The sequence below is a fragment of the Diadema setosum genome, chromosome 6, assembly GCF_964275005.1.
Source record: "Diadema setosum chromosome 6, eeDiaSeto1, whole genome shotgun sequence".
NCBI classification, from domain to species: Eukaryota; Metazoa; Echinodermata; class Echinoidea; order Diadematoida; family Diadematidae; genus Diadema; species Diadema setosum.
The window spans coordinates 1813767-1837801 of NC_092690.1; the positions used below are offsets into that span (position 1 = coordinate 1813767).

At 39.2% G+C, this 24035-nt stretch overlaps 1 protein-coding gene and 1 pseudogene across 1 annotated transcript; both read left to right on the forward strand.

Annotated features, from left to right (window-relative positions):
• Nucleotides 1–494: 494 nt before the first annotated feature.
• On the forward strand, nt 495–19523 carry LOC140229888 (protein odr-4 homolog). The gene is made up of 12 exons (XM_072310093.1): nt 495–590; nt 6648–6779; nt 7289–7494; nt 8227–8263; nt 10691–10831; nt 11573–11674; nt 12571–12651; nt 13572–13697; nt 14596–14704; nt 16008–16190; nt 17626–17718; nt 19148–19523. The coding sequence occupies exons 1-12, from the start codon at nt 495–497 to the stop codon at nt 19222–19224; spliced, it is 1383 nt and encodes a 460-aa protein (XP_072166194.1). The 3' UTR covers nt 19225–19523.
• Nucleotides 19243–21737, forward strand: LOC140230131 (ELAV-like protein 4; annotated as a pseudogene).
• Nucleotides 21738–24035: the final 2298 nt, after the last annotated feature.

Sequence of the window (24035 nt, forward strand, 5' to 3'; positions counted from 1 at the left end):
TGATTAAATAAAACAAAACAAACAAACAAACAAACAAACAAACCAAAACTTGTATAGGCCTATACCAGCCCCTTGAGTCCCTCAAATAATATTTGAGGGACTATTATATTATTTATAATACTATCCGGGGACTGTCCGGACACTTCAACGGCCGGGTATTTAAAAATGCAACTTGATGCAGGTCTCTGCTATCCCCGGGTAATACCGCAGTGACCGTACCCACAAAATAATACTTAGTAGATAGATTTAACACCGTCGGCGCCACACTTTCAAAAGTGGGGGCCCACTTCCGGGTTTCATGAGCTAACAAGCGAAAAAAAAAAAAAAATATGTATATACTAGGGCCTACACTTAGTATGTACACGCCGCTCAGGAACTGCTAGTACAGTTAGCTAGCATAAACGAGTTTTTTATAGTGTTGGTAAACATTCAACAGCTGCTGTAATCGACACGTGTCTTTACTTGCTGATGTAGTGGAGAGGACATTTTCAAATATGGGGAAGACAATCTTCGCTGACACTAGCCTGCAAGATGCTGTTTCAGAGCTCAGCAGTAAAAAAGGTGTAATAATAGGATTACTGATCGGAAAGGTATGCAGTTTCAGAGACATTTTATCGCTGTATTGCAAACAATAACAACAGCTGTTTCGAGTATTTGGGAAGCACCAAAATGTAGCTTTGTATAGTCCCATACAAGTGTTTCTGTGTAGGGTTTCACGAAACATTCATTCGCGCCTAGCGCGACTGAATCTGAGACAAGACAGGGACAGGAAGCGGACCCGGATGAATCATGGGATGGGGCGGTGTAGGAGTTCGGATATTTGTAACCGTGCTTCACAAAACGAATAAAAAGTCACACGCACTGATTTTGTGTGAGAGCTGAAAATAGGCAGTGATAGGTGAAATAGATTCTAGGTCAACCTAGGCCAAACCAGGGATTTCCTAGCCAATCTTGACTTTTTTTCATATTTTCTGAAAGAGCAAGTCTTCTTCGTTCTATGTTAGATTATCAGCACAGTTTGGGATCATAAAACGAAAAGGAAATTGGGTATTCATCAGTTTTTCTGGAACACTTTTTGGTAGAATAGTGTGATTATTAGATAAGCAAGGCATTTCTCAAAGAGTCCTCCTTTCATTTCTGAAAAACCCTGTCCATGCTCATCACTTTCAACTCTAATAAAATGTTATATCTTTAGAAGGGATGACGCCGCCACTGCTTTGAAAGTTGGCGTTGATCATCAACAGAATGTGTTAATAAAGCATGTACTATGTACAAATTCAGCTTAACCTGTTAATCCCTTCATTGTTGCTTTGGTGGTTATCATCCTGTTATTTGTTCCATCCATTCATCGCACAGCAAGCGCGGCTTGGTAAAGATTATGCGCTTGAATAGACCCTGTTGCTGTTCTTCAGAGCCCTTTTTCTCAGTTCACACTCATCAAGAGTGTGTACTTTCTTTCCAATATTTAGATAATAGGTTTGAAGAGTCCATTTGGATTGTCGCATAGTGAGTTATAATATATCATTTTAAAGCTTAGAGTCTGCTCTTTAAGAATCTGACCTTACCATAAAAATCCAAGTCTGGCGTTTTTTTGTTGGTTTTGTGGTGCAGGGTCACATTTAGTCTATGTTATGAGCATGATGAGTGGAACACAGTGTTGCAGTACCTGCTGCCTACTCATGAGCTCACGCAAGGAGCTGGCATGAACTCAGTCCGGGAAACCCGCTCATGTGGACTGCTCCCCCTGTGAGATTTTCAGAGTGAGCTTGCGCACGCACGGAAGGATACTGCATCCCATCATCATGGATAGTGGACATGTGTGTGTATTAAACAAAAAATCACTGTGCAAAGTTGCGACAATTTATACGTCAGATGTGGGATAAATAAGAAGTGAATAGGGGTCCTCTGAGGCCCTCCCCCGGGGGCCTCATGAGGCATATGAGGGGTCCTCATGAGGCGGGGCTGTCCTCGTACAGGGGAGCAGTCCTCGTGAGCGGGTTTCCCGGACTGAACATGAGTCGAAAGTCAACAAGATCGCAAGCCAAGACAGTATGATAAAGACGAATAGTAGTCTTTGACTACATGTAGTTACAAAGTTTTGAACATGATGAAGAATGTGCGATCGAGAGAGTATGGTTGGGTGTCCAATGCATTGTATTGACACCCTAAAGTTTTTCTATCAATAGAAACATACGTAATCTCACAATTTGCCTAAAATTTTACTCACATGGAGAAAATTCTCTGGACTCACAAGCGCTCACTGAAAATACGATCTGGTACTAGAATATATATGAAGTACATTGTAGCGCTCTCGACTACAGCTGTAAGTAAATTAAGCTGGCCTCTATGCGTATATGCTCTAGATAGATGGCTGCTTTGAACGCGTGGGGTGTTATTTTTTATGCACTCAGTTTCCATGTGGGTCAATCCATGTCAAATCATCCAGTGCTTGTCACCCGACCCCCTCCGATTTTCTTAAAAATCGCACCAAATGTTTCCCAAAGTGTCTGACGGAAAATCCCAAAATATTTTGCCCCAAGGTCAATTGGTTGCTAAGATACAGCCTCACATAGCAACCGGTGCGCATTCCAAAATATTAGTTAAAAGAAAATTAGGCATTTTTGATTGACTGTTTTAGCATGGGTATTAATGCAAAAATGTTCATTATCTGGAAATTGAGAGAACTTTATAGTCTTTGCAAGAAAAACTTACTGTGACGCGAAATTGACTTTTCGTTAACGTGCACGAGGTCACCGAAAATGGTGTTAAATGTTAAGTTTGAAAATTTTAATGCATATTTAGAGGCTAATATCTTCCACATTTCATCACCTTAGGTTCTAAAATATTATGCTGCTGAAGGCTTTGACTTGCTCAGTAATTTTGAAAAAAAATCAGCGCATTCATGCGCACCGTTTTTACGGAGAGCGCCCTCAAAGTTGACAAAAATGAAAAATGTGCCAAATTCAAGGTCACGGATCACCCTTCGTCCCACCTAGGAATGGCATCAATTTTTGTGCATTGATAGACATTTACCTATATTATCTTGGGTTACCAAAGAAATTTTGCTACCAAAATGTTCAATGGCAAATTTACCCCACCGAAAATGGTCGTAAACGGCCAAATTTCCATGTAATATCACATATTGGGTTTAGAGGACATTTCAAATGTCCACACTTTCAAGATGAAAAGCACTAGCCCTGTGATATTTGCAGAAGGCATAGTCTGTTATACATATTTCAGTAATATATACCACAAAACACTTTTATTACTTAATAATGACCTTGAAATTTAATCCAAAATTTGATAAAAACAATAAATTGCTCCATTTTCCTTATTGCACTGCATATAAATACGTGTTTTGAAAGACATTTCACAGAGCAATATTTCAAGAATTATGAAAGCTGAAAGCCTACCTTATCAAGGTTCTAAAGTATTTGTGCTCTTCTTTCAGATTTAGTGTCAATTTGATCACGAATGTTTTACCCTTGACCTTGAAGCCCTTCTAAAAATAGCTGTAAATTTGTTAACTACAAATTACACACACGACAGGTGTATTATGGCATGATATACTTGTGATTCTTTCACAAACACAAAAGCTTTTTATGGTGTAAATGTATATACTGGAATTAATCTACACTCAAGCTTGCAAGATATGTTACAATTAATAACTTTGTTCTGACAATGACCCTCAATTTCAATCAAAAAAGGGGACAGTAATATTTTGTGATTTTGTGTGCATTTCCTATGGAAAACAGTGCTTTGTTTGGAAACTCATAAAAACTTGACCATTTTTACTATCACTTTGATTGATTAATTTTATTCTGGTTATAGTAGAAAAGTGGCCCGTGACAATTTCCAATAAAAGAAAACACAGTTATGCTTTAGAAAATGAAAAACAAAGAAATACATAAGAAATTCCAAAAACAAGAAAATACATAAGAATTGAAATGATTTTGGAAGTTTTCATAAGGTACAGAACAAATCCCCCGAAAAAGAAGACTCTCAGTCCTTTTGATGTGCGTTTCACAGGCTAGAATAAGAATCTATATTATGTTGGGCGCAACGTCCAATTATCAACTATTATTCAGTACATAATACAGGTCTTTATGGAAAGGAATAGGCATTTCTCATGATTTTGAAGGTCATAAATTGAGGGTCATTGTCAGAACAAAGTTATTAATTGTAACATATCTTGCAAGCATGAGTGTAGATTAATTCCAGTATATACATTTACACCATAAAAAGCTTTTGTGTTTGTGAAAGAATCACAAGTACTGTATACGCTATAATTTTCGCGTACATAAATTTTCGCGAATTGCCGATGTCACACATTTTCGCGAGTGGTTAAATTCGCGATTGGGAGACCAGAGAAAATATGAATTGGCAAAGAAAGTGTGAATTTTCAACTTACTAGCAACGAATGCTACCACAGCGACTGGGCTGTGTATACTAGAGATTCTAGTAGTTAGACGAGGACATGCTATATGTACGTAAACAAGCTTAGCCAGTAATGCAATGGTCTGTTCGGTAAGCCGTAAAATGATTGTATCGTCAAGGCAAAGGATTCATTTTGGAAGGTAATATTTTCGCGTGTTGTTAATTTCGCGAATAGCTCCCGACTCGCGAAATTCGCGAAAATAAAACCCACGCGAAATATATAGCGTATACAGTATATCATGCCATAATACACCTGTCGTGTGTGTATTTTGTAGTTAACAAATTTACAGCTATTTTTAGAAGGGCTTCAAGGTCAAGGGTACAATATTCACGATCAAATTGACACTAAATCTGAAAGAAGAGCACAAATACTTTAGAACCTTAATAAGGTAGGCTTTCAGCTTTCATAATTCTTGAAATATTGCTCTGTGAAATGTCTTTCAAAACACGTATTATGCAGTGCAATGAGGAAAATGGAGCATTATTTATTGTTTTTATCAAATTTTGGATAAATTTCAAGGTCATTATTAAGTAATAAAAGTGTTTTGTGGTATATATTACTGAAATATGTATAACAGACTATGCCTACTGCAAATATCACAGGGCTAGTGCTTTTCATCTTGAAAGTGTGGACATTTGAAATGTCCTCTAAACCCAATATGTGATATTACATGGAAATTTGGCCGTTTACGACCATTTTCGGTGGGGTAAATTTGCCATTGAACATTTCGGTAGCAAAATTTCTTTGGTAACCCAAGATAATATAGGTAAATGTCTATCAATACACAAAAATTGATGCCATTCCTAGGTGGGACGAAGGGTGATCCGTGACCTTGAATTTGGCACATTTTTCATTTTTGTCAACTTTGAGGGCGCTCTCCGTAAAAACGGTGCGCATGAATGCGCTGATTTTTTTCAAAATTACTGAGCAAGTCAAAGCCTTCAACAGCATAATATTTTAGAACCTAAGGTGATGAAATGTGGAAGATATTAGCCTCTAAATATGCATTAAAATTTTCAAACTTAACATTTAACACCATTTTCGGTGACCTCGTGCACGTTAACGAAAAGTCAATTTCGCGTCACAGTAAGTTTTTCTTGCAAAGACTATAAAGTTCTCTCAATTTCCAGATAATGAACATTTTTGCATTAATATCCATGCTAAAACAGTCAATCAAAAATGCCTAAATTTCTTTTAACTAATATTTTGGAATGCGCACCGGTTGCTATGTAAGGCTGTATCTTAGCAACCAATTGACCTTGGGGCAAAATATTTTGGGATTTTCCGTCAGACACTTTGGGGAACATTTGGTGCGATTTTAAAGAAAATCGGAGGGGGTCGGGTGACAACTTTTCTGAAAATTGGATGATTTGACGTGGATTGACCCATGTACATTGAAATTGACCACCTCACCTTCTATTGACAATGAATTTATGTAGATTTCTATAAAGCGCTCGTAAGTTCCATTTTGCTAAATTTAGGCAATTTAGAGTGAATACTTGCTTTCACCTCATTTTACTCGGTAGCTTAGCCCAGTGAAGAATCCAACAGTCACACCATTGCCACTCGATTACACGTAGTCCCATGCATGCATACATTTTTGTTCTGTACGTGCAATGCTAGATGGTGGTCGGTTTCTATGATGCACAGTGTCGATGTGAGGACACCTACCATGCTGTACATGTAGCACTAGTAGTATTGTATGGCCTATAGCATGCCTAGTTTAAATTAATGCCATGGTGTAAAAAACCTGCATAGAGCAACCTGCCAAGGTTGGACCTCCCATGCCAGAATTTGACCGTTTTCGAAAGCACAAGTTTCAAGTTCTTAATTTGTAGCCTATGGTTGAATTTTGATTGGCGTTGGATCTATGCCTTATGGTCGAATTATGGGTGGCTTGCTTTGCGTCACTCATCAGTGCAGTGTACCTGCTTGCGTACAATAGTGCTTTCTTGACATCATGGGATGGAATCAAAATGGAGCAATGCACTGCTAGTGCTACTCTACTGTCTCTATGCAGTTTGCAGGACAGGATTCGTAGAAAACCAGGCCCCGGCCCAGGTACGATTGTAGCAACAGCATGTAGAAGAAAATATGGAAATAACTTGTCTCTTGACTGCGAAAACTACTTTCTAAAAGTTGATTTGATCTACAGTACTGTATAATACTTTGCATGTGCATTTATGCATTATTGTATCTTTTTATGCAGTGTTCATCACAAAAGGACACAGTGGTGCATCTAGTTCCAACACCCTCTGAACAAAGTGGAGACAGTAGCCATGGTAACCCATCATCAGTGGACAGCTACAGTGAGCAGTGGATAGCTGAGCATGCCAGACAGGTTTGTAGATTGTCCTTGTCTTCATGTTTAATCCTGAAATTTGCCCGGAATTCCACTGGTAGCACTAGAACAAAGGATTAAGACGTTGAAACATGGAGGTACCTCAATGGTGGAAATGAAGCTTGTATCGAGTTGGAAGAAAACGATAGAATGTACATTATTTGTGACTGTGCATCACAAAACGAACAACCAGTCGCACCCCTGCCTTGATTTCACATGAGAACTCAAAAAAGGTGAAATGGGTCAACCGAGTCAATCTTGAATTTTTCATACTTTTTGAAAGAGCTATTCTACATTATTCTTTAAATAGTTTGGGATCATAACATGAATTTCTTAAAATCCTTTGCACACATCAATTTAAAGCTTATAGTCTGCTCTTTATGAATTTGTCCTCAACCTAAAATTCATGTCTGGAGACTTTTTGTTTGTTTTGTGATGCAGGGTCACATTTCTTTTTCACTCTCTCACATTATCTTGTGTATTTTTTGTTTTTCTCTCTTATTTTGAAGGTGGCGTGCACCCTACCCGGTGGCATAGGCATCACAGGTGTATTCTACTCATGCCAACCTGGGGAGTCCTCACAGGGGGCCACGAGGGCCCGCCAGGCACTCTTTGCCACTTTCAAGCTACTGACCAAGAGACACCTGATGATAGTAGACCAAGGAAGGGAAACTCTAGACTGGTGTGCTCTCCATATATGCCAGGCAACAAAGAAGTATCCTTTTGCATTTCTTTGAAAAACTGTGTCAGATATCTAGTCACTTTCCTACATGTAGGTTGAGGAATTTGTAACATTCAAGAAAAATTCATGCTAAAGTATTACAAATTGAGAGGAATCAGAGGAACATTTGCAAAAGCTTTATCCCTCTAAGGACGAGTCCTGAGTGTACTCAGGCAGGTGTCTATTGGAATTATAAAGTGTGTTGTAGCAAAATCAAACCGTCCTCAACGGGTTAAAGTAGCAGGGTGGGGGAGGGGCACTTTTGTCAGTGATCACCTTCATTGCATCCCTCAATACGTGTGCTGGAGGATACATTGTACTTTTGGTTTTAATACGTCAGTGTTGCACTGCCACTGCATCTCATTTTATACATGTACACATACTGGCCTTTAGTAGTAGAATTTCTTCATGTTAGCATGGAGGTGCATCATGTATCTTGTTTTATTTTTGTCATAATTTTTTTATACATTACAGTAAATTCCTAGATTGACAAGAAGCTCGTCTTTGATATGCCGAGTTTAATACTGTATGCTGAAAATGATATTTGTCAATCTAGAACCTGTTGAGGACAGTCTGATTTTGCTATCATTTCCCGTAGACAACAGCCCGAGTATACTCGGATTCATCCTCAACAGGTTAACTATGAATATACCACACTTTTTAACCTTGCACTGTGATGTACTGTACGTTATTATGAAAGCTTTTCCTGAACACAGCTTAATACAGAACAGTGTGTAAAACCTTCAACGTCCTTGACCACAAGGTAATGTAGATATTTCTACCCAGTCACGGTATTAATAATTTCTTGTCATTGATGTGTAGTATGGCTTCATAGGCAGCATTCTCTATTAGGCATTGAATAAAAAGTAATTCTGTATGTTGATTGTTCCACTTGGTGCATGCGCGGAAAAAAAAAAAAAAAAGAAGTCAATTTGCCATAAGAGGCATGTCATGTTTGTGTTTAAATTCCCTGAGATTTGAAGCATTTAAAATGTAATTATTATTCATGTACTTCTTGTGTAGCCATCAATCTACCTGATAGCATCAAAGTGTTAATCAGTGCCTTCAATTTGGCAATAATGGTAGAAAAAAGTGAGTTAAAGGTCCTGTTTACCTTTGGGAACAGTGATTTAAAAAATTTTCAAGATATGACATTTAATGCATATGTGTAGGTCTGTTGTACCACAAAACATCCTATCATATACAATTTTTGCGATGAAGCCTATAATATAAGGAAATATCTGTATTTTTCTCAATAAACCGTAACTGTAGACGGTTTAGTCTGGAAGAATTTTTATTATAACTTTTGTTCAGATTTTGTGTATTTAACAATACTTAACATCGTTTTTACTGATTCAAATTTTTACAGTGGTTGTTTCTATCCCTAACTCACATTTTAGAACTGTTTTAAAGCACTAATGCTGGGTTTTTGTTTCATCTGCAAATGGTAAATTATGCCTTTAGTACATTCAAAGAAAAGCATTGAATGGAAGCTTCCTGGAGCATTAATTGATGGGCCTTTCTGATCACCTTGTCTGCACAAGTTAATAATTCTTTGATTGAACATGAATTCCATACACTTGGTACATTGGCAACCCTGTGCAGTATTAATGTTGCATTGATAATAAGCGGCATGCCTACCCAGCTGAGGAGAAAGAAAGGTCATTTTTCAAAATGTGCTCACAAGCCAATTATGGAATGGCTAATTGTCTGGATGCATACTGCAGTCGTACATGTACCGGTAACTAAAATAGTAGTACCAAGGAGGTTGAAGAGATGGAGTAACAACAGAGTTATTCCCTTTGATCTATGTTCGAAGCCACCGCTCAAAAATATTTGAAGCATGTGCTAAACAGGATCTGCCGTGCCGATACGAAGACAATTGACTCGTGTCTCACTGCATAATCACCAGCCACTTTCAAAGAAAGATATGTCTTTGTGATGATAATTACTTTTCGCTATCCCTTCTTATAAAAGGTAGGTGGTGCAGACACAAGGATGCGCGAACAGAAATTGAGGGAAAAATGCTGAAATGAAGATGAAAATTACTCGATTGGGCATATGTGGGCACTAATCTGATATATCTATCAATAAAGAAATATACTTGAAGATTATTACATATTAGTTTCATTTGGGGAAATTAAGTTGAAAAGTGAAAAAAAAAAAAACAGCTTTCCAGGATGGTACAGTTTTAAACATTTTCACATAATACAGCTCTGATTTACACTTATGCGCAAATTTCTGAACGGAATTGACTTTTGTTTTACATGCTTTATTATTAAGTGAAATTTCATTTCATTTAATAAACAAATAAGCAAAATATGGTCAACATTATGATAACATTCAAAATGAATCTTCAGATTGCTCGACAAGATGGCGGCTTGGAACATCGATCATAAAAGGCACAAGTGCACCTGTGGAATTCTTTTGTACATCAATAGAAATCTGACAACTGTTTGAATAATTACAGCCAGTTGGAACTCCATGTATAAAACCTCCTTGGTAGTACTGACAAGATGTAGCTTACAATGTAGATACTTTGAATATACATGTAAATGTACTGATCTCTAGGTAAAGCTGTGCAAAACTGGGAATACATTAACCTATATAGGGCGAATGCACCTTTGAACACAAACACCCAAGTGGCCCAGCACCGTTGGCGCACACACGCCGACAAACAGACAACTCTCCAAACAATCGCTCTTCATTAGCAAGCAATGAAAAAAACATAGACAAGTTATATATCATTTGAAAGAAGAAAACGATCTCTTTAATATGGTATATAACATGCTGCCATTCAATGCATAGTACAGTCATAGTACTCAGCGGAATTGACTGATGTCATTCATATGTCATTTTATTCACTACGGGATATTCCGTATGTGGCCCCTTCGGCGTTCGGACGAACTACAGAATATCCCATAGATGGCCCGATATGGGTTACGGACATACCGTATTAGTGGCAAATGTGTTGTACTCCCTTCAGTATCACTTTTACGGTTCATAACTTTCTTGTGTGTGTCTGATTTTTATTCACCATATTTTTCACTGATCTACTTCTCTGATCTGTTTTCATAAAAAGCAGAAATGTTAAGGGCAGAACTTGTGCCATTTGGGTTGAATCAATTCTCATGATGTCAAGCAATGAAATAGGTCTGTAAGGAATAATCTTATTTGTTTTTTCTTGTAGTGCACTGCTCGTCCAGCTGATCTGAAGTTCCAGTCCAATGTTCAGCAGTGGGCAGTGGTCCAGAGTAGCCTGAGACTGGACATTGGTGTCCATCTCGGGTCAGCTGTGGCCGACTGCAGCCAGTACAGCAAGCAGCTTCTTGTAAGTACCTTTCAATAGATGAGCAAATGTGACATTATGATAACGATAATGTTGATAAAAGAGATAATGATGTCTGTAGTAATAACAATAATATTGATATGGTTTACTTAATGATATTGTTTAGATGATTCAAAAAGGTGGTAATGTATGATGTCATCTGAGACCTTCTGGTGCTTAAATTGCTTTCCATCTCATAAACTGTGTATGCCGAATATTTCATGAGGCTTTTATTTTCGCAAATTTCAAGTCAGGTGCTGTATGTATTTGTGAAATTAAAGACACACAAAAATATTGACTTTGATCCCGATGTGATTGTGACATACATATACAGCTGTATATATACAATTTCTCTGTTCAGTACAGGACTTCACGATCGTGAATTTAACCATTCGCGAACTTGTCGATAAGTCGCGATTTGCAAAAATTCAGACTCGCTAAATATTTGATGTATGTATTAGTGCAATCCTTGTCATCAGAATCAAGCTTGCACCCACATAGCTTTCCATATTCATCATTCTAGCAAGAACAAACAAAACCAAACAAAAAAGCAACAACACATTACTACTCCTGTAAACTTGCACACTTCATAGTTATTCTGTGCATGTTAGTTCCAGTCTGAATGAGGTATCCTGTTTCTGTATGAGTTGTAGAGCTCTGCTTGTATGCTTTGCGTGAAATCGGATCCAGGGCACTCGCTGTATCCTCCTTCTGTGTCTCCGTCTTTTTGTTACATTAATGCAGGCAAGGCTACATCCGGTCAGCCAGATGATTGAGGATGCCTCGGCCTTGGTGGACAGTCAGCTGAGGAGAGGCTCTGATCCCCTGGAGGGTCAGCTGGCCAAGGTGATTTTGACCAAGGGATGACCATTTACCCATTTAGGATGGGCTGATTTTGCTACAACACACATTTCCCATGGACACCTGCCAAAGTATACTCTGAACTAGTCTTTAATGGGTTAATGGGGATGGCTAGTAAATGATCAGTGGGAATCAGTGGGAATGCTGGGGAATGATTGTTCCAATTCTTGTGGGATTCATTTAAGAGTACATTATATATCTATTGTTGTGTGAAAATTATTTGCTTCAGAACGGTCTTATATTCAAGTAATGTGCAGTTGAATACCCCGTCACTGTACAGGCATGCTAACCTGGAAACATTAAACTGCACATTACTTGAATATGAGACCATTCTGAAGGAAATAATTTTCACACAACAATAGATATATAATGTACTCTTAAATGAATCCCACAAGAATTGGAACAATCATTCCCCAGCATTCCCACTGATTCCCACTGATCAGTTGCTAGCCATCCCCTTTAATGTGACTTTCTGGACTGGAGGGATTAGCTCCTTTATCCTTTGTCACTCATTTCATCTCAAAATCATGAAAGCAACTCATTTTACCAGTATCAGAAACTTGTACACTAGAAATCCTCGGCAATGGGCCATTGAAAAAAACAAAAAAGAAAAGAAAAAGGAAAGGAGGGGGCTCATCGTAGACTAAACTTGTAAAATGAAACACAAAATACAATGCCCAATCAAAGCTCAAATGCAATAGGCATTGAGTTTATGGATTTGCAGTAAAGAGAGATAGAAGAGAAAGCTGACAGTGTGTAAAAGTATCCATATCCATGTAGTTTAATTCAAACAGTTTGATCTCATTGGGATGATGTGCATGCTTATATTAGGGAGTTTAATTTCAACCCATTTTTTGTTTTAATTTCATCGGCGGTTGCAGAAGAAAGGTGGGAAGAAAGGAGGAGGAGGCAGTGGAAGAAGCGATGGAGGCGTTCACACTGTCGAACTTCTGACAGGAAAGGTGATTTATTTGTTCGGATGTAGTCATGCATATTTGCATTAATTTATTGTTTATACATGTTTATCTTTGTGTGTGTGTGTGTGTTTTTGTTTTGTTTTGTTTTATTTTTTGCTACACGCTTTGTTTTCCTCTGAACAGTGTTTTATGCATGCATGTATGCATAGCAACGTACACGTTACAGTCAAACCTTTGCCGTACTGGGCACCCAAGAGAGATGAAAAAAGTGGCCTTTACAGAAAAGTGGCTGCTCTAGACAGGGTCTTTGAATGGCTCTTCATTCGGGGGGGGGGGGGGGGGGGGGGGGAGGGGGGGCGTTGTAATGGCTCTATACGACAGATGGCCGCTAAAGCAGCGGTGACTGCAACTGGATCCTTACCTGCTGTGGTCTTGTGGTTGCACGTCTCATGTGTGAGAAAAATTCAATCATCCATAGCAGACTAATAAAGCTTTGAAAAGTTTTGGTTCAATATTGATCCCGTCATTGCTTGATGAGAAGCCTTCAACAATTTTTTGATGGCACAGGTAGTAGAACGATGTGTAGAAAACTTGAAAGAGGTTGTTTCTTTTGTAATGACAAATACACATTCGTGCACATGACATGGCACTATAAGGTGATTCTAGTGCTATTGCCTTCTGAATATGGATAAGTGCTTTTTTTATCAGCTAGCAAAATGGAAATGTAGAATTCTACAGCACTTTACTGGCATCCACTGAAAATCATGCAAGAAAGGAGATTTATTTATTTTTTTTTCACTTTTTCACTTTTTGAGTTGCAAGATGAAGGGTTATCCCCTCCCCCCAAAAAGGCAACAAACAAACAAACAAACAACTGCAACACTGTGTAATCTTCATTGCCATTATGCTTGGCAATTGTATGGGTGTATTTTTGTCTCATGAAGTGTTTTTTCCAACATGATCAGAATGACATCTCAGTGAAGCCGAGCAGCGTGGAGCGAAGTTCAGTCAAAGCTCATATCCTCATCACCGGAGTGATGTCCTCCAAGGCCTTTGTCGATCCGAAGGCAACTGTGAATGATGCAGTGCAGGTGAGCTGGAGATGGCCTTTAACCCGTTGAGGACGAGTCCCGAGTATACTTGGGCAGGTGTCTGTGGGAAATGCGTGTTGTAGCAAAATCAGTCCGTCCTCAACGGGTTAATTCTTTCACTCCAGTTATCAGCAGGTTGATGTACTGATGTAGTCGATGGGACTTTATTCTGGTGGTCCTGAAAGGGTGAAGCTAAGGAGCACACCTGGGCACTGTTGCATGAATGTTTTCAGACATGGGAAGTTCTCAGTTTCTGACCATTTCAATAAAAATCTTTGTTTTGATTAGCTCTTACATTGTATTGTAAGAGACTGACAAGTTGTCAGGGCTTACAACTTTCATGAAACAGTGCCCTGATGTGCTTCTAAGCTAATTCCATTCTCTGCATGGTCTGGTCATAGTGCTTTGGTAGAGTAAGATATACTATGTACGTAGGAGACAGACCTGCCATTGAATGAAATTGTACTGTACATAATCTTTTAGTACAGCACAATTTGTTTGTGTTGTGAGGTACAGTGGCTATGCTTTAGACTTAGGTTTGCATATCTTTTGCCCCCCCCCCCCCCCCCTTAAAAAAAAAAAAAAAAAAGAAAATGAAAAATGACAATGAAAAAGACCTGTGAGTGGTTGATACATTTCCAAAAAAAAAAAAGATTTCATCACTGAACCTTTATTTCTTTATGCTTTGTTTTTGAGACATGTTTGGTTCTGTAATTACACATACTCCCTGCTTCTTCATTCATCTTTGGTTGTCATACCAATGTATGAAATTCATTACAAAGATGCATCAAAAATGCATTTTTTTTTTTACCCCATCATTGTAGTCACACTAATTCTAACCATTGTGTAGTGCAAGCAGTGTGGATGCACTCAATAAAAGTTATTACGCCCTCTACAGGCCATCAAAGAGGATCTACTACGCAGCGTCCATGCCCGCTTTGATCTCCTGACCGACGACTTGAGGCAGAATGCCAAAGCTGATGAAGATTCTGAGGAAGGGAGAACAGGTGGTTCATTGTGGTTCATTCTTTCACTTCATGACTAAAAACAAGTTGGTGTTATTTCCTTTAAAGGACAAAGAATGTGAGATTTAAATCAAGAAAATCATAATATAAAAGGTGTCAAAGCAGAGGGAAATGTCTCCTGAATTAGACTGAATGTGACTTATTAGAGAATATTTGCGCCACTGAGAAATCGCAAATTGAAACTGATCAATTCACTTCTCAATTTTCGCGTTGGAACAGCTGTCCTTTTCAAGCCCTGAATTATGGCGTCACGCAAGGTTCAAAACCCTTTACGAGTGCAGTGGTACATTGAGGCCATCATTTTTAAAGCGCATACGTGTATTCCCGGGCGAGCGAATGTAATATCTGGCCTGTCCTTCGCATCAGTTTCTCGGCTGAGCCATTAAAACGTCCAATTTTTCCCGTCAGTTGTATGACAAGACTTTGAGTTTGATATTGAGAGTGAATTGAGTGATGACAGTGACAATGACACTGATTTTGACAGTGGCAGAGTTGGAATGGTAGAAGAAGTGAGGGTGACTAAGGCGACGGAGCCCACTGTCTCTGTGTAGTTCATCCGTGTTGATGTGTTTTGCTATGTTCTGCCAAAAGGAACCATGTCTGATTTTGTTACAATATCATTTCCCTGCTAATAAATGCTAATAATTCTGAGCAAGATTTGTTCAATAAGTAAAAGTTTGCAAATATTATAACCAACTTGTACATGATTTTTTTGCAGAATTCACACTTTGAACCATGGTGCTGTGAAGCAACAGCGCATCAGCACAGGGCTGATTCGTTCCTTGCGCGATGTCATAAATTCAGTCCCAAAAATTTTGTCGTCAGATCGGGTTCTAGCAGTCAGAAAAGGGTCTCAAAACACCATCTCTCCATCGTTCTAGAGACATTTTCACGCTCTGAAACTTACAATTATTCATATTCCTAGAGACTTAAGCTTTTCAGAATGTATAATTCATTTTTTGTGAATATCGAGCTATTTTTCGCGTTATGACTGCTTAGATATTTTGATATGAGCCAGTGTATACCGCTGTTAATAAAAAATGAAAATAAAAAAATAAATGCTGATCCCTCGTCCTCATCCCTCCCTCCACACACGCATATACGCATGTACATACAAACGTAATGAACTATTAAATGAAAAGCAAATGATTGTGAAATTTAATCTTTCTTCTTAGATTAACTGTCCAATGTTGTCTTGTAATTATTTTGTTAGTGAGATGTTAATATTTCAGTAAGAGGTATCTGTTTTTCATTGCCATGGTTTTTTTTTTTTCCTTCACTCTAGCACCCCCTGCACTGATTGTGACACCCCGGCGTGTGTATGCTAGACTCCCAAACAGCCCCATCATTGTCTCAGACTATGCCTTTGCTGAGGAGGAAGCTGGGGAAGTGGCAGAGCGACTGTCAGAACTGCTGGACATCAAGGTTAACCCGGAAGATCTGGACTTGGAAGCAGAGTCATTGCCTGGTAATTATTGTCTTGCAGTCCATAAGTGACCCGCCACAACAAAAGGATCCGAAAATCGGGGGAGGTTGATTTTCTGAAAATGACATGATATGTTTTCCTTACTCTTCCACTTAACATGATTCATAAGAGTCCGTGGTCATGGAGATATCACTGATTTCATGAGAGCATGTAGAGTGGTCTATGAAATCAGCATTTCAAGAAAAACGCCTTCAAAGTTTTCCTTCCAATGCAATCATAACCAAGGGGAGGTGCAGACAGTTTCACCTCTTGACAATAGAAGGTATGATCATAGCAACCTCCGCGATGTTCATTCAAGCTTAATGCCAGCGGTCTATGAATGACCAATCAGTATTAAACCAGGATGCCATGCACTGACCAATAAGATCACTCCCTTGTTGCTCGGGGCGGAGTCTATCAGTGGGCCTAAATCCAAATCTTTAGACACGTTTCTATTCCGTATTTTGTTGAGGGCAAGTCCCAAGTATACCTGGATAGGTGTCTATGTGAAATGCGTGTTGTAGCAAGATCAGTCTGTCCTCAATGGGTTAATAATGCAACAGTAAAGTCAAAATATGCTAACGGTGTAGAAGAACAAGATGATCAAAATTCTTGTATCATTCAGGATCACAGAGATGGGCTAGATGAAGCATAATACATACGACTGTTGAATTACCATGGTTCTTTGAAAACTGAAATTGCAGTATGTGCACATCATCTCTCTAGTCAGTTTACTTCATTTTCTCTCTCTCCCTGAATTCTTATCACAAAAAATGATGATAATGAATAGATGAATTAAATAAGAAAAATATGCCCCCCCCCAAAAAAAAAAAAATAAAAAATAAATGAATAAATAAAAGAAAATAACTCAAAGTGCTTATCACATGTTACATGTATCAGGTTTCCTGCGGTCATGGAAAATCTGGAGAAGTCACAGAATTTTGAAAATGTTCTTTCCATTCCCATGAAGGTCTTGGACATTTTTCGGCTTGTATTCTTTTTGCCTTTTAGTGATCTTCTTTTTTGCAATGTGATTTTGTTTTTAAAAGAAAACATTTCATTGAATATTATGGGATTAATTTGTCCGCTAACACTAACCACCTAGGTTGTCCTGAAGTTACTAGCTGAAGAAGGCTTCTGGATTTGTAACATTGTACATGTACATGGAAAAGGTAAGAGAAATGTCATGGAATTAATTTTTGTAAACGTTGCAGGAACCCTGTAGTAAGTTTCTGGTCCAAAGTTTACCGGTGCAAATATTTCACCACGCGATGTTAGCTGTAATAAATGTCAAATAAATGCAAATCTTTGTGACTTTTTTTTACTTTTTTATTCGCAAATTGGATACAGGACTCCCAAGGAATGCAGATCACACATGTGTTGTCTTGAATTTACCGTTTCATTCGGCATATTCCCTTTCTTTTCTTCCTTCCAACAGACCCGAGTCTTCTACAGCCAGTCACCCAGTCTATGCATGACATCAACGATCCCGCAGAGAGCGGGAAGTCTGCCAAATCAGTGCAGTATATGGGTAAGATATCTTAATTCTTCAACAATACCTGAACGATGGGTTTACTGATGTTATACCTAAGTGGGGGCACATAGTAGATAAGACTCCCAACTCCCAATCTGAGGACCTGAGTTTGATTCCTGCCCAGTGCTTGTCCTCGGACAAGATGCTTTCACCCCCCACGTTTCTTTCGACCCAGGTGTATAAGCATTAAAATGAATACTTGGCAAAGATAGGGTATACGTATAATGCCAGGGGCCTCTGGTAGAGCAGTGACAACACTGGAGAGGCTACCCTGGATGAAAAGGAACTTATTTCATTAGTAGTATTACATGTATTCTCATAATGCATGTCGGTTGATAAAAAGCTATATTTGTTCGTTTTTAGCTCACCTGAGCCAAAGGCTCAAGTGAGCTATCGCGATCGCCCTTCGTTCGTTTTTTATCTTAATATAGATTTTGGCTCTTTCCATTTCCTCTTCCACTCACCAGATATTATCCGGGGATTTTGGTTTTTCCATGCATTATTTTTCTTTCTTTCTTGATCTCTGTTAAAGGGGATGGCTAGTAACTGATCAGTTGGTATCAGTGGGAATGCTGGTGGATGATTGTTTCAATCCGTGTGGGATTCATTTAAGAGTACATTCAATTGTTGTGTGAAAATTATTTGCTTCAGAATGGTGTCATATTCAAGTAATGTGCAGTTTAATGTTTCCAGGTTAGCGTGCCTGTTCAGTGACAGAGCATTAAACTGCACATTACTTGAATATGAGACCGTTCTGAAGCAAGTAATTTTCACACAATAGATATATAATGTACTCTTAAATGAATCCCACAAAAACTGGAACAATCATCCCCAAACATTCCCAGTGATTCCCACTGATCAGTTACTGGCCATCCCCTGTAAACCATTGAGGACGAGTCCCGAGTATCCTGGGGCAGGTGTCTATGGTAGATGTGTGTTGTAGCCAAATCAGTCTGTCCTCAACGAGTTAATGTATGTTTGTTGAAGTGTGCGAGTGTGTGTGTCTGTATGGAGACCGAAGTTGCATGCATTTAACTCTCGTGTATGGCGACATTTTTGTGTGTTTTTAAATTAGCAATGCAACTGTGATATAGCGAAATTTGCAAAAATTAAACCCTTGCAAAAATAACCACTTATAAAGTATACACTTTTCTTTACTACTTGATAGGAGTTATTAAAGCCATACTTTACCATATGCAGATGAAACAAAAACCCAACATTACTGCTGTAAAATAGTTCTTAAATGTGAGTTAAGGATAGAAACACCCAATATATTATTTTGAATCTGACAATAAAAAAAATGGGGATGGGTGATGGAATTTTTTTGTGTCCATTGTTGTTGTTTCCCCATCAGTGCAAATGTATGAGGGACTTGCAGTATGTTGACATCCCCTCTTCCTTTTTACATTCACTACTCTCCCCTCAGGTGTGGCTGCAGTAGTTGGAGCAGCTGGGGCAGTTCTGGCCGCAGCGATGTCTTACCTAGCCCTGAGCCATGACTAGTGTCACCCGGATACTGATATGGGATGCCGTCAGCCAGCTTCCTTCGTTTGTCCAAGAAATGAGGGGGATCATGCCCGTGTGCGATGCATTCCCATCGATCTTTGGACGCCCTGTGGTGGAGTTGGATTCCACTCTGTCCCTTTGTGCTATTCCGTGGCAGACATGCAGAACAGAAGGAGCCCAGGTTGGAGTGTTTGGCGAGATAAAGTCTTGTCATCCAACCGAGAGACTCCAAATTGCCGTCATTCTGTGACAGGAAAGTGGGGGAAGGGAATGCTTTGAAAGCCTTGTGATTTGAACTGTGACACTTGCAGAGACAACCTCACAATGTATCTTGCTCCTTTCTTGATGCAGTAATCGTAATGAGCATTATGTCATTTCATTGTCAGAATTTTTTTTTTTTTTTTCCACTGGGATACACGTGAACTTTATGGCTTGTTATTGCAAGCATAAATTCCAAAGATTCAATTATATGATATCATTTTAAATCTTATAGCACTCTAAGCATGTACATCTTTAAAAAAAAAAAAAATCTTTTTCAGAAAACAACTGAAACTTAGCAAGGTATTAACATATATTTTATGAAATTCGTATGAAATATTGAATGTTAACTGAAAACAAACAAACAAACAAACAAGCAAACAAGCAAACAAGCAAACACAATAGCGTTGAACCCTTTCCTCCCACAATTCTCCAAGGGCCTTCATTGCTCGCAAATGAGATTGCCCGTTGACCTAAAACCAGACAGTTTCTAGTTGGTAATCCGCTTGTTCAGAAACAGTCTTTTAAGTTTTAATATTGTTTTCTTTTCCTGCATTCAACTGCATGTGTTATCGAACAATGCAAAATATTGATTGGACAGGAGATGTGAATAGAATGTGTGCTGATGGGCTTGCAAACTATATTGTTACACCCTGCAAGGGCACCTGAATGGGGTCAGTGACAGACAATATCCAATGTGGAAAAATGTTAATCAGACAAATATGGAAATGTGATACAGAAAAAGAATAAGTATTTATAGGAAAAACTCTAATCTTTCGATCAAAGTCATTTTTCTGATCAGCATAACAAATAAGCATGAATTTAGGCCATGAATACAGACACTCTTGTCCACTTTTTTGGCAACTTATCATACCAGGTTTCTGTTTTTCTAAGAATTGATGCAGCAAAGAGCTCTTTTGTGGAAACGCTGTTCAATAGTAAAGAAATCGCGGAGTGACATTATGTCCTTTTACTTCCGTATGAATTTCAAGCCATCTGAAATGGTCGAAAATCTTAACTGTTGCAGTCTTCCATGGTCGACTCTCCCCAATCTGGTCCTTAGACTGTAGTGTAAAGAAAATAAAGGTTTCCTTTGCCAGACCTTCCAGTCAGGTCATCAAGGATGCTGATCTGTACATCAGTGGCATACCAAAACACTACACACAGTGTGATTCGGACAACTTGTTCACATCTTATGGCCGCATCATTTTTTCCCGCCTCTTTCTGGACCATGCGTGTGGATGCCCCCATGGTGTTGGATTTGTTTGTTTTGACAGGCGCTCAGAGGCCGAGAAGGCCATCAAAGGCCTGACTGGAACCGTCCACATGGAGGAAAGGACCTGCTAGTTGTGAAATTGCCAGCAATCCTGGACAGCACTCCTATAGGTGTTTACAGCAGATACCCATTACGTATCTCCCCTACGCTTTCCCCTCGACGGGTTTGAGAAACTTCCAACGGCGGGGACACAAAACTTCATAGGACCAATGAGACACATGGCTTACTGCTTCCGGTGGCAGCAAATGGGTACCAAGGGCTGCGGGGCTTCATTGGCAAACTTTTGCCAAAGAACTTCCATGTTCAACTCACTGACCGGCACAGATTTCATCTCCCACATGAAGCTGCAAGCCATAACAAACAACGGGCAGGAATGGGGCATCTTTGTGTACAATTTTCCAGCTGACTACGAGGATGGTCTGCTGCGGCAGTTATTCGGGCCATATGGCGCTGTCACCAATATTAAAATTGTCTGAGAACAGCCAAACCAGAGGTGCAACAATTTTGGATTTATCAACAAAATACAGTGTATATTCATTATATATTCAGAATAGATTCATTCTTTTCGTATTCATCCATTATGATAACCCTTCCTCTGTCAGAGAAATTGCTTTTCTTTTTCTTGTCCTCCATGGCCATAACTCACAGATGTGTGGCGGATGGAGGGGTCGATCAGTGATGATTCGATATTTTCCTGTGTTCAAAAAAGAAATGACCTTTTAACATGCAAATCTCCATAAACACTTCCTCGCAGTAAGCATGAATCTTAGTATGGACGATTCTTCTTGTGGGCGTATCTAATGTCTGAAAAAAAAAATAAATAAAATTATTAGAATAATATATGTCACATGTTTGTACATAATCATTTAACCATGCACTCCAGGTCTAAAGTGATGTTGAAGGTATCATGGAAAGGTACAAGTGCTACGTAAACCCATCACTTCATCGGAGAAGAATACTTGTGAGAAATAATTAAAAAGAGAATAATACCAAATCAATAAAATCAAAAAATTATGACTGAGCATCTCTATATTTGCCTGTAAATTCACAGTATGAACTTGTTACATTAAAGGACAAGTCCACCTTTGTATACATAAGGATTGAGAGAATGCAGGAATATTAGTAGAACACATCAGTGAAAGTTTGAGGAAAATTGGACAATCCGTTCAAAAGTTACAAATATTTTAAGTATCTGCACAGTCACTGCTGGAAGAGAAGATTACTACAGTGTATGATGTCGCATGCTGTATATAAGGAAAATAAAAAGAGATTTTCACAAAACTCTACTTTTTGAATAAAGTGCACATATCTTCGACTTGCTACTGATGTATGTTAAGGGTAATATTATTCCCCCTGCCTTCTGAAAGAGAGAAGTCGAGTGTTCTTTTGTTATGCGAGAAAAATGGAAATATGTTTAATTTTCTTTATTCTTTCTTTATCGTTGTACTCATGTGACATCAGAAACTATAGTAGTCTTTTCATCCATCCTTGACTGAGCAGAAACTTCACAAATTCATAACTTTTTAACGGATTGTCCGATTTTGCTCAAACTCTCACTGATGTGTTCTACTAATGTTGCTGCATTCACTCAACCCACATGTCTATGAAGGTGAACTTGTCCTTTCAATAAGAGCTTGTCTCGCCTTATGCTCTTCATCACTTCATCTGACACGGACACTTGTGAAAAATGCTTTAAAAAAACCAAGATAAATAATACAGAATTATAGACTGAACATCTCTGTAATTATCATGTCAACTCACAGTATGAACTTGTTACATTGAGAGCTTGTCTCGCCTTACGCTCTTCATGTTGCTTTGCCAGGATTTGCAAATGTTTCATTTAAAAGCGCAAGTTCTCTTGAATCTTGAAATGATAATCCCTGTAGCAGCTCGTCGAAGCTAAACTGGGATGGGCTGTGCGATGACGACGTTGGCCGACGGTGCTTGAAGTGCTATTATACAGATGTAACTATTTACAATAAAATGTCATGTGCGTGCAAATAAAAATCAGGCTGCCAGGCTTACAGCATTTTGGACCCTACGGGAGGCTGCAACCTTCTGATAATTGGTAGGGCAGCCTTCTGGAAGGTGTCAACAGTAGGTGCAGTGACAGCGTTGCTTGGTAGGTGGTTCCAGATCCATACAGTACGTGGATAGAAGGAATATTTGTATGGGTCAATTGAGGCATCTGGTATCATGTATTTGAGCTGGTGGTCATGTCTGCCAATGTAAGGGGCTGGAAAGATGGAGGGCGGAAGTGATATGTTGACAAGGTTGTAGTGGACTTTGTAGAACATGGTGCATTGTGCTGTGAGGCGTCGTATGTGCAGTGTGTCCCATCCCAGTTTGGATACAAGGGATGTAGAGGAAGTACCCCATCTGTAATCATGGTGAACGAAGCGAGCAGCTGCTTTTTGGACTCCTTCAAGGCCTTGTACTGTATTGGTGTGGTATGGATTCCATGCCTCTGATCCATACTCTAGCTGCGGACGAACAAGCATTTGATATGCCCTGTTTTTGACAGCTTTGGAGCATGGGGATAATGTACGACGTAGGAGACCGAGAGTTTTGTTTGCTTTTTGACGAATGGCCTGGCAGTGAGTAGCCCAGCGAAGATCTTTTGAAACCGTGACCCCCAGGTACTTGTATTGTTGGACTCTGGGTATGGTCTCCTGAAGGAGCTTGTATTCACGGAGCGAAGGTTTCCGTTTTCTGGTAATAGTAAGAGTAGCACATTTGGGAATGTTGAAATCCATTAGCCACTGTTTGGACCACTCGGCGAGAGCATGGAGGTCTTGCTGCAGGACTTCGTGATCTTCCAAATGGTGGATTTCGCGGTAGATAGTACTATCATCTGCAAACAACCGCATCTTGGACTGGACATGTACATTGATATCATTTACATAGAGCAGGAAGAGAACTGGTCCGATCACCGAGCCCTGGGGCACTCCTGATGACACGGGTCTCCAGGTTGATTGAGATCCTCTTACTGTGACTGCTTGTTGTCTACCAGAAAGGAGGGAGTTGATCCAGTGTAGAGTATTGCCAGTTATGCCGTAGTATTGGAGTTTCAAGCTTAGTCGTTGGTGAGGAACTCGGTCGAATGCTTTACGAAAATCCAGGAAGATGATATCTGTTTGGCCCCTTGACTGAAGAGTACTGGACCAGTCATGAATGGCTGATATGAGTTGGGTGGTGGTGGAAAGTTTCTGTCTAAACCCATGTTGTATGTCAATGAGGATATTGTGGGAGGCAAGATGTTTGGAGATATGGC